The sequence below is a fragment of the Talpa europaea genome, assembly GCF_964194135.1.
Source record: "Talpa europaea genome assembly, chromosome: 8".
Classification (NCBI taxonomy): Eukaryota; Metazoa; Chordata; class Mammalia; order Eulipotyphla; family Talpidae; genus Talpa; species Talpa europaea.
Genome location: NC_140075.1, coordinates 43,251,351 through 43,266,452, shown reverse-complemented (window position 1 = coordinate 43,266,452; position 15,102 = coordinate 43,251,351). Strand labels below are relative to the sequence as shown.

The 15,102-nt window shown below is 37.2% G+C and overlaps 1 protein-coding gene across 1 annotated transcript in view; it reads left to right on the top strand.

Annotated features, from left to right (window-relative positions):
- Positions 1-7,742: 7,742 nt before the first annotated feature.
- DNAAF4 (dynein axonemal assembly factor 4) overlaps positions 7,743-15,102 on the top strand; it is a gene marked incomplete at its 3' end in the record, with an annotated part of 33,593 nt that continues 26,233 nt past the window's right edge. The window contains exons 1-3 of the mRNA XM_084240162.1: positions 7,743-7,880; positions 8,233-8,380; positions 12,487-12,620. Coding sequence (XP_084096288.1) covers positions 7,758-7,880; positions 8,233-8,380; positions 12,487-12,620 — 405 coding nt within the window. The 5' untranslated portion in view covers positions 7,743-7,757. The remainder of the gene's footprint in view (positions 7,881-8,232; positions 8,381-12,486; positions 12,621-15,102) is intronic.

The following is a 15,102-nucleotide window of genomic DNA, read 5'->3' as shown; positions in this document are numbered from 1 at the left end:
GCCTCTGCTTTAAGCTGCAGATTAAAAAGTAGGTCTACACAGGAGGGTCTTAGAGACTTAGAAAAGATGCTGCTAGCTACTCAACTATTGATATCTCAAGAAATTAAGAAACATTGAAAGGTGGGTTGGACTGAGTGATATTTAAGACTTGGAAACTGAATTTTGGGTCTCTATCTTAGAGCCTTAGGTTCATGAATATTAAAACCTATACTTTTATTTTCACCCTGATAGAAAGCCATATCATGTCTGCCAGGATGTGGGTCGGGAAAATGCTTATGGTCAAGTTCAAGATGGAAAGCACTGTATCTGTTGAAATATCTAACACTCTCTCCAAAATCATACTGATTTTTTTTTAATTATTTTACATCATTGTTCATTTCTGTACAATGTATGCTTGTGTGCTTTCTCCTTTTAGGTGTATTCCCCATAAAATTCCCAACACCAGTTCATCCATGAACCATCACCATAGTCCCTTGTGCTCTTGTCAACACCTTGTAGAAAGATATTATTGTTTCTATGTTACATATAAGGAAACTAAGGCTCAGGGGGTAAGAAACTTGCTCAGGGTCATATAGTTAATAAAAGTATTCTAACCCTACCGGTCTGACTTCAAACACTAGAATGGGAGACAAGTTTTAGCACGAAAGTTAAAAAATAAGAATTTTTACCTGAAAATAATGTTAACATTCCAGCTTTTATATCCTGAACCCCTGCTTTAAAGAATCAATCCCTTTCTGCTCTCTTCTAGCTGTGCTTTCTCCAAAGGACTAAAAAATCTGTTGGTCAAGAGAAAATGCCATCTGGAAACCAGGCTCCCTCTTCTAGACTATGTTTGGGGTACCCCAAATCTGGAATTCCTGCTCAATGGCTCCAGACCACTTCCAGGAACACCAAGAGTCTTTTCTCTCGTTAGTCTTCCTGAGGGTGATCTATGCTTCTGTGTTTGTCCCTTTGCCCAAGGGCAGGCTGTTCCCTTTACCATGTTCCTGCATGGAAGTCCAAGGAAACCAAGAATTCCAAATTTGAATGTAGCCTTCCAGGTCATTATGAAGGTATTTTTAGTTAAAGTTCTTAAAAAGCACATTTTGTTAACTTCATTTACAACTACTGTGCAATATTTGGTTCTTACCTAAAGGGTAACGGTTTACTATTTCATTCATAATATTAACTATATCATATTTTGATACCAATATCATACTTATTGAACCATTAATAAATGTTAGAACTTAACCTGTTTAATATTATAAGTACCTGTATTTATCTAAAGATGAATTTATAACACATGCAATTTGCTGCAACATGGATGGCGCTGGAAGGGATCATGCTCAGCGAAATAAGCCAAAAAGAAAAAGAAAAATACCGGATGGTCTCACTCATAGCAGGAATCTAGAAAACTTAAATAAGGGACCAGGAAAATGAATAACTATAAGAAAGTGAAAATCAAAATCAACAAAAAACTATGAACCAGAGACACTTTTAGGGGGGCGGGGGCGGGAGGGGAGGGATTGGGGTCAGAATGGGGGGCTGCAATTGTATGGGGAATATAACAATAAAATTTATAAAAAAAAAAAATAAAAAAAAATTAACTTTAAGAAAAGTTCTAAAAAAAAAAATAAAGATGAATTTATAAAATTATAAACTTAGTTACAAAATGTTAAAAAATTGTTCACAAAACAAAAAATTTCTATTTGTTTATATTCTCCTCTTCTTAATCCTCATGATTAAGCATGCAAAATTCCTCTTTAATAATACCTGTTTTTCTCTTAATCACCAAACCCAAGGTAATCTATATTTTCTCCTATGTCATCTTCTAAGAACTTTATAGTTTTGAATTTTACTTTTAGGTCTCTAATCCATTTTGCATTAACTTTTTTAAAGAGTATAATGACTATCTAGTTTCACTTTTTTGCGTGTAGCTCTCCAGTTGTTCCAGCATCATTTGTTGAAAATACTATCTTTTTTCTTATATTTACTCCTTTGTCAAAGATCAGTTGACTGTATTCATGTGGGTCTATTTCTGGGCTCTCTATTCTCTTGTAATGATCTATTTGTCTATTCTTTTACTGATGCTGCACTGTAATTATTGTTCTTCCTGACTGATCAATAGGTCAAATAAAATCCCAATGAAAATTCTATCTACATTTTGTGGATATGGACAAATAAATTCTACAATTTACATAGAGAGGCAGAAGACCCAACTGCAGTAGTTGGCACAAGGCCAACCTTACCTGACTGCAGTATTTGGCACAAGGCCAACCAGGGCTTCTTGGAGAACTCAATGTAGTGGCTTTGTCTGGCTTTATAAGAAGTGCAGTCAGTCCTCTGTATCGATGGGTTTCTCACCTGTGAATTCAACCAACCATGGATAGAAAATACATGTTGTATAGTTAGACCTAAAATGGTTGCATCTATACTGACATGGACGCTTTCTTTTTCCTTGTCATTATTTCCTAAATCATACAGTATAACAACTATTTGTGTAGTATTTGTATTGTATTACATGTTATAGGTAATCTAGAGATGATGTAAAGGAAATGAGTGTGTTATGTGCAAATATAACATTGTATATAAAGGGCTTGAGCAACCATGGATTTTGGAGCCTTGGGGCAGCCCAGGAACCAATCCCCAATGGATACTGAGGAATGACTATATACCCTCTGCCTTTATCTTCTGAAAGAGATTGTAGACAACTGCTATAATTTTTTCTTTAAATGTTTGGTAGTACATTCACCAGTGAAACCATTTGGGCCTGGTGCATTCTGTTTTGGAAAGTTACTGATTATTGATTCAATTTCTTCAGTAACTATAGGTCTGTTCAGATTGTCTGTTTCTTATGTGAGTTTTCAGAGATTGTCTTTCAGGGAATTCATCCATTTGCTCTAAATAATCAAGTTTGTGGGTGCAGAGTTGTTTTATCCTTTTAAAGTCCAAGAAATCTAACATGATATCCCTCTTTTATTTCCAATATTAGTGAATGATATCCTATCTCTTTCTTAGTTAACCTGACCTAGACATTTATCAATTTTATTGCTATTTTCAAAGAACAAAATTTGTTTTGTTGATTTTTCTCTATTGATATGTTATTTTAGGTTTAGTTGATTTTTGCTCTGTTTATTATCGTGTGTGTGTGTGTGTGCGTGTAAGTACGTACATGTACTTACTTTTAATTTGCCCTTCTTTTTTCTAGTTGCCTAAATAGACACTTAAGTGATTGAGTTTTATATCTTTCTTTCTCTCTAATATATGCATTCAATGCTGTAAATTACCCGCTTTAGTTAAAACCTGATAAAAGCTCTTCAGCTTAGACTTTGGTTAAATAGTTTCTCCTTAGCGTAGGCCCACAATGTATGCAATTTCATCTTGGTTATAGTCCTCATAAATTCCCACCACCCATTCACCCATGAACTATCACCATGGTCCCTTGTGCTCTTCGCACCCTTGTTTTGATCCCATTCCCTTCTCCCCCCTTGTAGTATGTCTCTGATTTATAGTTGCCTGTTGATTTTGATTTTTACTTTTTATAGTTTTTTTCCCCTGATCCCTTATTTGGATCCCCTACATTCCTGCTATAAGTGAGACCATCCAGTATTTTTCTTTTTCTTTCTGGCTTATTTCACTGAGCATGATCCCTTCCAGTGCCACCCATGTTGCTGCAAATGGCATGAGTTTACTTTTTTGATTACCGAGTAATATTCCATTATGTATATGTACCACATCTTCTTGATCCAGTCATCTATTTTTGGGCATTTGAGTTGTTTCCAAAGCTTACCTATTATAAATAGTGCTGCTATAAACATAGGGGTCAGGTGCCCTTTAGAATTAATGTTTCTGTGTCCTTTGGGTAGATACTTAGGAGTGGAATTGGTAGATCATATGGAAACTCCATCTTTAGCAGACTGAGGAATCTCCACACAGATTTCCATAGTGGTTGTACCAGTTTGCTCTCCTACCAGCAGTGTAGTATAGTTCCTTTTTTTCCACATCCTTGTCAACATTTATTGTTGCTAGTTTTTTTAATATGTGCCATTCTCACCTGTGTAAGATAGTATTTCATTGTAGTTTTGATTTGCATTTCCCTGATTACAAGAGATGTTGAACATTTTTTCATATGCCTGTTGGCCATTTGCATTTCCTCTTTGGAGAAGTTTCATTTTAGCTCTTCTGCCCATTTTTTGACTGGGTTATTTACTTTGTTTTTGTTGAGTCTCATCAGCTCTTTGCAGATTTTTTTGATCAGTCCCTTATCATTAGTATTGTATGCAAAAATTTTCTCCCTGCTTAAGAGGAGTTGTTGAATTTTCGTCTTGTTTTACTTATTAGATGGAGTGGTGACTTCCAAGTTCCTTATGCTGAATCAGGTGCTAGAAGCAATTTTTAAAAAAATTAAATAACTAATTATTCTGCTAAAACAGGTCTAGGGCCTCCCCGGTGGCGCAGCGGTTGAGCGCTGGGTTGCGAAGCTGCCCGCGGCCTCTGCGGCGCCGGTTTGATCCCCGGCTGCTCCCCGGCCACTGAAGGAGGATCCCACATGGTGCTCAGACCTCTCCTGCCACCCGCTGCTCCCCTCAGCAGTGTACTTCGGTCCTTCTGCCTGCTCTGCTCCCTGCTCTGGCTCTGGTGAATTCTCTCACCCTCCCGCGCTTCTGACTGTACCCAGTGCATGTATAAACAAAACAAACAAATATAATAAATAAATAACAACATGCCTCTATAAAAAACAAACAAACAACAAAAAAAACAGGTCTAACAGGAAAAATCATCGAGATCTATATTCTATAAATATAAAATATTTGGACCACAAATAAAAGGAAAATACAAAAGTCACTTCACACTCTTTATATTATCTCTACCTATATATTCTTGCCTAAATTGTAAATCACATTGTCTTTTCCTAAAGCCCAGGTTTAAAATAGTAAAATAACTAATGCATTTAAAAACCTACTGGCTAGATCTTGGTCTTGAAAGCTATTCTCCATTAAAAAGAATTAAGAGTTCAATAATTAAGGATAGAGATATATCCTAAAGACAAAAAGAGAGAACAAATTTCAAACTGGGACTAAGTTATCTTTTTTCAAGAGTAAAGATTTTTTAAAAGATTAAAAAGTTATAGAGTGCTGTTAAAAATTATAGAACTCAAACTTTCTCATTAGCCAAACTTGACAATTGCATCCTTAAAAAGAAACAAAATTATAATTATTGCTTTTAGGTTAAGAATAATCAGATTTAATTTTTGCTTCATAATATATATTTTCACTACATAAGGACCTCACAATATATAAGAAGAAAATAATGACCCTCCTCTACTATTTTTAAACTTTTACTTTAATTTCATAATATTTGTTACATATAAAATGTGTATTTTTACATATGTTCTGAATCATACAATGAAGTACAAACTTATTAGGACAAATCTAAAGTACAAATCTAAAATTAGGAAAGTACCTTGGTAATTTCTTTGATACTCTCTGGTAGCATTCTTTGATGTAATGAACAGACTCAAACAAAAATGACTGGGGGTCTTCTCTCTGGGTTTTCCTAGGGAACCAGCCAATGGGAGCTAAACCTCTTAATTCCTAGTGGGAGGGACTGCACCTGAACTCGGCTTCCCATGGTAATGGTAATTTCTTTCTTCCACCTAAAACTTTCCATATGTGAGGCAAGTTGTTCATATGCCAAGTAGCTGTAGTCTCAGACAAGCCTTATAAATTGCTGTCACTTAAAATAAGTCTGCCTGGTACTCTAGCATACTCTAGCAGTCTTCTTACTGACAAAATTTCTTTTCAGTCTGACCTATAAGAGCAGAGAACAGAGGGAATGGAATTCCTCTTTAGTAATGAAAACCCACACTGCAGATCCAGAATAGTCCAGTGTGCTTCTCAGGATGATGGAAGAATGGGGAACCCTGTGTTTTTTCTTGGCTTTCTTAAGTTTCCCCTTATCCCAGTAAAACCTATCCCTTTACTGTGTATCAGACTTGCCTAGTGGATTTGTTGAAATAGATTGATGAGAGCAGCTAAGATTGGGAATGACACTATTGTTTTCACCCTATATAAAAAGGAAGTGGTCATGTGGGAACCCTTTCTGTAGCAGCTTTTCCTTACTTATAGAACTGTCTTTGCCATGTATCAAAATTCTATATATGCATGGGTAAAAACTCTTCGGTTTTTTCAATCTAACTAAAAAATACAGATTAAGAATTTGAAATGGAATTAGTTTTGAGGCTTGTGAAACACTGTATGAAAGTTACATTGGTACAAGTAGATATAATGAGTCAATACTAAAACTTGTTTCTTTAAAGATATAATTCATTCAGCACATAAAAAGTTTGATAAGATGTAAATTGTCAGGAGGACAATTTCACTGCAGAGGTGTGTTTGTACTTAACAAGGTGAATTGCTAACAGACTTTCCCAAATCCCCAAATAGCACAAAGTGTCCTTTTTGTTGTATCACTTGTGTTTTAAAATAGTGGGAGAAACTAGACTTTAAAATTGTATATAAAAGGAGTGTATAAACTCCTTTTGAAGACACAGGAGAATCTGAAACAAAATGATAAAAGTAGGAATAAAACCAAAGAGGGACAAATGGCAACATGAAAAAAAGAATCTTTAGGCTTTTCCACTTAGGAGAACAACGTGGGGGGTTGGGGAAGAGTCTAAGAAGACTCCCAAGATTCAAAGTTAGAGAAGCTGGAGATGCTGAGCCACTGACAAAATTGAGTAAGGTACTGAGGCAGGTTTGTTTGGGGGAAAGAAGCCAACATCCTACATCATTTTTTTCCTTCCAAATCTGTTGTTGTTCAACTTTCCTCAAGGAGCTTTGACATTTGTGGTAATGGCCTCCAAAAGTGAAAAGTTTAAAATCCAAATCCCTAGGTGGCAAGTAGTTTGTAGATGCTCAATTTTAATTTAAATTTTTAAAATATCAAATTTCAGCAATTTATAAACTGGATCACAGAAACAGCCTGAAGAAAGAACACTGGAATGGGAATTAAGGCCCAGGATTTTAGTCATGGTCTGTTACTAATATACGGCAGTGGGGTGTTGAGTGTATAGGCCTCATATTCCATAGGTAAGACTACATGGTCTTCACGTTTCTTTAGTATTAAAGTTTCAAGTCTTCTTAAGTAATTGTAAGATGTTTCATGTAAAGCCAACATCCTACAGTTGAGATGCAATCAGGCATTCGTCTGATGAGTTATAAGGTTGGTTCTCCTCAATTTTCAAACCGAGAAGGAAACCCTTTACATTATTTTCTTGGTGGTCCCACGGTTGGTAGCATTTTAAGGGCTACATTAGTGCTGGTAAGCTTCCAGGCCAAGATAGACATATGACAAAAAAATTTCCAAAACAGGAACACCAAATGGGGCTAACTCAGAGCCTCCATCAGAACAAACAAAAGAGCAGGGCTGCAGAGCCCATGGGTTTCGCACCTGCTTCCCTCAGCGGTCACACCTTCCTGTGCAGTAAGTTCACATTCCTTTTTTGTATTCTCAGGCGCGAAGCTCTTTTCTTGCTTACGTAGATCAGACAGCCGCTCAGACTGCAGGCAAGGAATAAGATCTCGAGAAGTGGCCTAGCGCCTCCACCAGTGTGCCCAAGCAGCCAAGATTGGAAAGAGGTCCTCCAGGTAAAGTGAAAGCTGAGCTGGCCTGGCCTGACCCGGAAGGGCTGGCGCGTGGTAACCCGGGGCTTCCCTAGCAACCAGCCAGGCGTCGGTTCCAACCTGCTGTCCCGGCCGCTTTGGCCGCCCCCCGGGATGCCCCTGCAGGTGAAAGATTACAACTGGCAGCAGACCAAGACTGCGGTCTTTATCTCCGTGCCCCTCCGAGGCGTCTGTGTCAGAGACGTCGACGTGTTTTGCACAGAAAACTATCTGAAGGTAGGGACGCGAGTTGTGTCCACCGGGTACCTGTGAGTGCTTCCGAAGCTGCTGCGAGAGCGCTGCTGTGTACGCGCAACATTATGTCTTTGCAGATAACGTCACAGACTTTTAGTTACATTAAAAAAAAAAAAGTGAATCCCATACAGTGCACCTCATCTATAGATAGATGTCATCAGACCAGAGATCATTTTTAGCCTAGGTTTTCTCTTATATATGCCTTCTTAATCTTTCATGACCTGGAATAAAAGTATATCAGGCACTTAAAATGATTTGGCCCCTTACTACTTATTTCTTAACATCATACCTTTAATTTGTGTAGCTAAATTTCCATTTACCCTTTTCCGAATAGGTCAACTGTCCTCCATTTTTATTTGAGGTGTTTCTGTACGCTCCGATAGACGATGAAAGCAGCAAAGCCAAGATTGGGAATGACACTATTGTTTTCACCTTATACAAAAAGGAAGCGGTCATGTGGGAAACCCTTTCTGTAGCAGGTGGTAAGTTCCTCATTAAAGATGTTCATATGGGTATGCTTTTTATATTTTATACTTTTTTAAAAATTGCCTTTCAAAACAATTAAGTTGCTTAACCAGGGTGGAAAAATAGGTACATGGGCATGATTTAAATGAGATGGTGTTTCAGCTGCACTTAAAAAGCCAAAGATTGAAATCTTCAAAAGTTAGAGCATATTAATGATAGCTTTTAAGCAAAAAATGGGATTTTATGTTCGGTCATAAGACATCCAGATGTGACTTTTATTGAGCACTTATTTTGTATTAGGCATTAATATGCTTGTTAATTGTCACAACAGTCTATACTTAGGTATCCTTTTGTTTTTTAACAGGTAGGGCTCTGAGGCACAGAAGGGTTGAGTAATTGGCAAAAGTTATTCAATTAGTTAAGTGGCAAACTGGAACTGAAGGCTTCATAGTTTGACTAGGGAGCAGTGGCTCTCAATCCTGGCAATGTATTTGAATTACCTGCAGAACCTATAAATAATACACATACAAATGGCTGTAGCCATTTAATCAGTTCCTGAGAGTGGGACCCGGCTAGTGGTAGTTTTAAAAATCTTTCCAGGGATTATAATGTGCATCAAAAAGTGAGCTCCCCCATTCTCTGGACTTAGTATTCTGCCAAGATCAAATTATAGTTCAATAATTACCCTCTGCTTTAATTCCATCTTCCTCCTCCCTTTCTTATTTGCCATGTTTTCTAGTGCTTTATATCTACTACCCTGTGTTTCTCCTAGGCATTAATGCCAGAGGGCATTGAATCGGGTTTATAGAGAATGGAGAGATTGTAATCATTCGATATACTAAAGCTTTCTTGGTATCTTGCAATGAAACTTAATTGTTTTTTAAAGATTTATTTATTTATTTACACAAGCACTGGGTACTATCAGAAATGAGGGAGGGTGAGAAAATTCACCAGAGCCAGAGCAGGGAGCAAAACAGGCAGACGGATGAAGTACACTGCTGAGGGGAGCAGCGGTTGGCAGGAGAGGTCTGCGCGCCATGTGGGACCCTTGCCCGGTGGCCGGGGATTGAACTGGTGCTGCAGAGGCTGCTGGCAGCTTCGCAGCCCAGCACTCAACTACTGCGCCACCAAGGGAGGCCCTGGAACTTAATTTTTTAATCTCCAGTAGTGGGTATAATTTTTCTCTAACATTTGGTATTTAGCTCAGAAGGTAGTGGTTATGGTACACTACCCTAAACACGTTTGTTTAGTTCTTTAGTGAGTCCCCTACTACATGAGTTTTTTTTAAAAACCAGAAACTGCTCTCTTACCCCTGCCCACCTTTGTGAAGTCTGGGAGGAGCTTGGGAATATGTCATAAAACATAGAGTGTTTTGACTTCTTACCTAGCTGTAAATGTAAACACTTTCATTTATTTCAACTCTTATTGATAATCTTAACTTTGAAGTTCTGTGGAATCAGAACCATCATCTATTATAATTGCTTATTTAAAAACAAATGGAGATGGGTGGAGAGGAACTCCTTAGATGATTCTGATGACTGGCCAGGTTTGAGAAAAACTAATGTGTGTGTGCACACACATGCGGGTCCATGCTGGTGACAAATACATTTACTCAGAAAATGTTTTATTCACCACATTTTTAGGATATATAAAAGAGTCATATCAGAAAACCAGTTACTTTCTCCTACTGCTGACAATATACACATTCTTCTTTGTCAAATTCCCTTTTTATCCCACTCCTTATGAGGACTAGGAAGGAACCTCTTTCCTAATCATGATCTTCCTCTCTGTACACACCTGCTTCCATTGCAAAGCTATTTGTCTCTCTCCTCTTTTATAATTATCTAGTGAACTATTCCAAATTTTGGCCATTTAAACCAGAGATTGGCAAACATTTTCCAAAAAGAACCAAATAGTATTTTAGACTTTGTGGACCACATGGTCTTTGTCACAACTATTCAACTCTGCCATTACGACAACAAATAAACTACACACAGTATGTATTTATTGACAACAAAATTTGAATTACATCTAATTTTTGTATGTCACACGGCATTATTATTCTTTGGATTTCTTTTCAACCATTTAAAAATGTAAAAATTATTCTTAGCTTGTGGCTGTAGGGAAGCAGAGAGTAGTTTGTGTTTGGCTCATGGGCCATGGTTTGTCAATCTCTGGCTTAAATTAATCAAAACAGTTTTAAAACTAACTTATGTAAAAAGTAATGAACATTGATTCTGTTCCAGAAGCCAGGTTTGAGATGCCTGTAGAAATCAAACTCGGTTACACATGCAATTCAGTTATTTCAGATTATTTCTTTACCAGTATTATTTTCACCTAAAGTATTTTGAGACTCCAGCCTACATCCCAAGTCTGACTGCTGCATTATTCAAAACATTGTTCCATTTATTCCTGAAGTTCCATTTATTCCTGAAGTTCCTTTTTGATACACTTAATTTCTTTTAGATGGTGAGCATTTCATTTAAAACGTTGATATTCCTTCAATTATTTCTGCCCCTGAAGTTGGTCCAACTGTTTGCTACCCTGTTACTAAACAGGAGTTCTGGGGGAGGCTTCATAGTCCTCATTCCCAGCCAAGACCTTGGATGAGTAAAAATTCCATTTTTTGACTCAACCACTAACAAAAATTTAGCATAATCTTCCGTTATGAATTTAGGAAACAAACAGCAATAGTATCAACAAAAATGAAATATGTTCATGTGACAATTATTGTTATCTTTTATATTCATCGGTACTTTGAAATTATAGTATTAGATATATTACTATATATTATTTAATGTAGGTTAATGAAGCATATAGTAGTTTATCTCACACATTTTTTATTTTGTAATTTTTAATAAGCTGATTTTCTTTATAATCCTATATATTTTATATGTTATATATGAAATCCTATATATTACATATATTTTATGCATTTTAAAACATTGTGAGGGCCTCCCGTGGGGCACAGCGGATTAAGTCTCAGTACTATGAAGCTATCAGCAGCCACTGCAACATGAGTTTGATCCCTGGCCAGAGAGCTACCCATATGGCACAGCAGACCTCTCCTGTCTTGCACACTGCTCCCCTCAGCAGTGTATTTCAGTCAGTCTGCCTGTTCTGCTCCCCACTTTGTCTCTGGTGAATCATCTCACCTTCCACACCTCTGGCCTGTACCCCAGTTCTTGTATGCATAAATAAATAAATCTTAAAAAAAAATAAAACATTGTGAAGGGGTCCATAAAGCTTCACTATTCTTCCAAAGTGTCTCCTGCACAAAAATGTTTAAGGACCCCTCCCTGTGTAGAGTCTGATTCATCCCTCCCCTCCCCTCCCTTTGTTTTCCCCTTCTTCAATCTCTCCCCAAGTTTTCTTTCCCTTTCCTGTTTTTTTCCTCTAAGTCTCGATCCTTTCCTGATCCCTATTCTAAGTTGATTTACCACCACAGTTTGTAAAACATTGAGTCACTGAATATAAAAATACTTGTGAATGGAAAAATTCTATATATAACATGTCATATTAGTTTATAATTTTTCCTAATGTTGAAAACTCTTCATATGTGTAAATTGCCATTTATATTTGTGATGGTGACTAATCATTATCAGATGATCTCAACCTACCTTCTCTTCTAGGAGACCCCATAGTGATGATTTGTTGTGATCAGAATTATAAGCAAATAGCTCTGATTTGGCACCTGAGGAGGAGAATAAATGTGTTCTCATCTCCCCCTTATTTTGTCCCCTCTCTCTACTCCTCCTTTTCCTTGTTCTCCCCCGCTCCATCATTCCACTACCCTTCCTCTCTTCCGATTGTGTTCCTCTTCCCTGTTTTTTCCTCTCTTCCCTCATTCCCCCTCTCTATTTTTCCTCCTTTCTCTCATATATATTCTTTTTCCTTTTCTCTTATTCTAGGGTAATTCACTACTGTTACAGTTACTTGCCTACCTTTTAATGTTAGCTTCTTGGCCAGTTTAATATTGAGAAGTGTTTTCATTTCTCCACGTGAAATTGGATCAAAAGGGATCTCATCTTGGATCAGTGTATTCAGTAGTTTTCTCCTTAGTTAACCAAATTCATCACAAGAATATCACAATCCTAATTTAGTGATATTCCTCGTATTTTAGTTGACAAAGAGATGATGCAAGGAATAAGAGAAAAATCTATTTTACAAGCCCAAGAAAGAGCAAAAGAAGCTATGGAAGCAAAAGCTACAGCAAAGCGGGAAGATCAAAAATTCGCACTAAACATCATGATGAAGGTAATTTAAAAATTGATAGAAAAGTCTCCTAGTTAAAGAGATAATAGTAAACTGGGTAAGAATAATTAGTTCCGGGCCTCCCCGGTGGCGCAGCAGTTGAGCGCTGGGTTGCAAAGCTGCCCGCGGCCTCTGCAGCACTGGTTCAATCCCCGGCTGCTCCTCGGCCACCGGAGGAGGGTCCCACATGGCACGCAGACCTCTCCTGCCGCCCGCTGCTCCCCTCAGCAGTGTACTTCGGTCCTTCTGCCTGCTCTGCTCCCTGCTCTGGCTCTGGCTCTGGCTCTGGTGAATTCTCTCACCCTCCCGCGCTTCTGACTGTGCCCAGTGCATGTATAAACAAAAAACAAACAAACAAACAAATAAATAAATAAAACATGCCTCTATATAAAAAAAAAGAACAATTAGTTCCAACCAATGTAATTCCTCAGCATTTTGTTCATAATTTGGTGTGTAGGCCTTACTAAGCTATATAGGCCATCTCCTACATATATGTGTTGCTGAAAATCTGTTTGAATGTTGACTATATAAACGTTTGACAGTAGATTTATTTATTTTAGGAAGAATGTTCTATTTCCTGGGGGAGTTGGGCAAAAAAATTATAAACTTTGTACGCTCTGCCAGTTTTACTTCTTTTTAAGTCTTGGAATAAGGAACATGATTATTTAAAATAAAAATTACAGAGATTAAGCACTAAATACTGATAAATTAATATCTTTTTAACTGTTGAGGTCTTTAAGTTCAGGCTGTAATCGGCAGTATGTTCTTTGAGAGATAATTCACATACATACAGTTCAGCTATTTAAAGCAAACAATTGAGTGTTTTTTAGTACACAGTTGTTCACCCATCACCACCATCAATTTTAGAACATTTTTATCACCCCAGAAAGAAATTCCATACCCATTAAAAGTCCCTCCAGATTTCCCCCGACTCCCAGTTCTAGATAATCACTAATCTAGTTTCTATCTGTGTAGATGTACCAGTTCTGATTTTCACATTTCTCATTTCCCCATTTGTCATTTTGACATCTTGAATGAGTGAGGAATCTCTCACAAGCATTATCTCATCAAGAGTTCTGAGGAACCTTGATACTTCTTTTGCAGTTGGATCACTGGGTTCTTATAATCAAAAGTTCATAATTGCAAAGATTTCCTCACTTCTTTCATCTCTTCAACTTGACTTTAAAATATAATTATTTGTATACTTTGGTTATATGCTTTGTTAGTTAATAGTAAACATGTGGTCAGCTAGCCACAGAGCTCAATTTTCAGTATGCTTGATGATTTCCATCTTTTTTGGATGTTATTATCATGGCTGTCTGTCTTTTGATTTTTCAAATTTCCATGAACTAAAAATATTAAAGCAAAATAACATAAAATTTGTGACAACTGATAAATCTTTACTGAATTAGTAGTTAAATAGTAGTGCCGTATTTATAAATATAACAAAACTGAATAATTGGCAGGCACTATCCTGCACTATATCTTGGGGTTATTAATCCATTAATTCATGAAAGACTTAATTTACTGTTTGAAAAGACAAGCCCACATTCAAGAATTGAAGAAATAAATTACACCTCTTCTAGGAAAGAGGGATTAAGTCACTTTACAAGGGCACATGTATATAGAAATGGGAACAATTTGTGGGTATTTTATAATTTCCTCAGCTAGTTTGAATTGAAAAGATTAGGGATTAACAATTAAGAGAATTTCATTTATCTAGCAGAAAATATTCAGAGAAAGAGCAGTTATCAAATATAGTTAAATCAAAGCTGTCACTCCCTCTCTCTGAAACCTCCTTAGTATTGCCTTTCTTGGGCTTAGTATTGCCTTTCATAGGCTGGTAGTGAGATGGTCCATATCTGCATATACCAGTACCCAGTGGAACACGGGCTGTCTATATTCAGTTGGCTCTCTTTTAAGTCCCATAAAATAATTGCTTCAGATATTATAGAATGATTTTAAAAGTGATTATAAGTTTTGCATGTGTTCCAAAAAATCGTTACTTCAAGTCTGTGTGTGAAACCTAGTTTGCTACATCAACTTCCTGGTATTTTTACCTCTGATCATTCATTCACTGAACAAATATTTACTGGATCTGTGAAAATTACTGAGTAGAGATGAACAAGTCAGTCTTCCACATTCAGTGTACTTATGATTTAGAGAGGGTTACAGACAAAAAAAGCAGATTACACCAAAGTGTTAGCGGGCAGTCTAAGGGAGACCCCAGGGCCCCCAAACTTGCATGCTCTAAAGGCATTTTGCCATCCACCACATAAAGACAAACATACTCTTAGTGTAAAAGATCTGTAATAGAATGGTTGTGCATAGAGAGGGAATAGAGAAAAGATATAGAGTCCCAGTGAAACACCCAAAGTTACCTATCCCCTCATGAATAAATGCCTAGCCTAATGGGGTTAACCCAAAGCGAGGCTGCTAAGGCCCAGAAGCTCTCCACAAGTCTAATGCACCTTCTGGCAGGAAA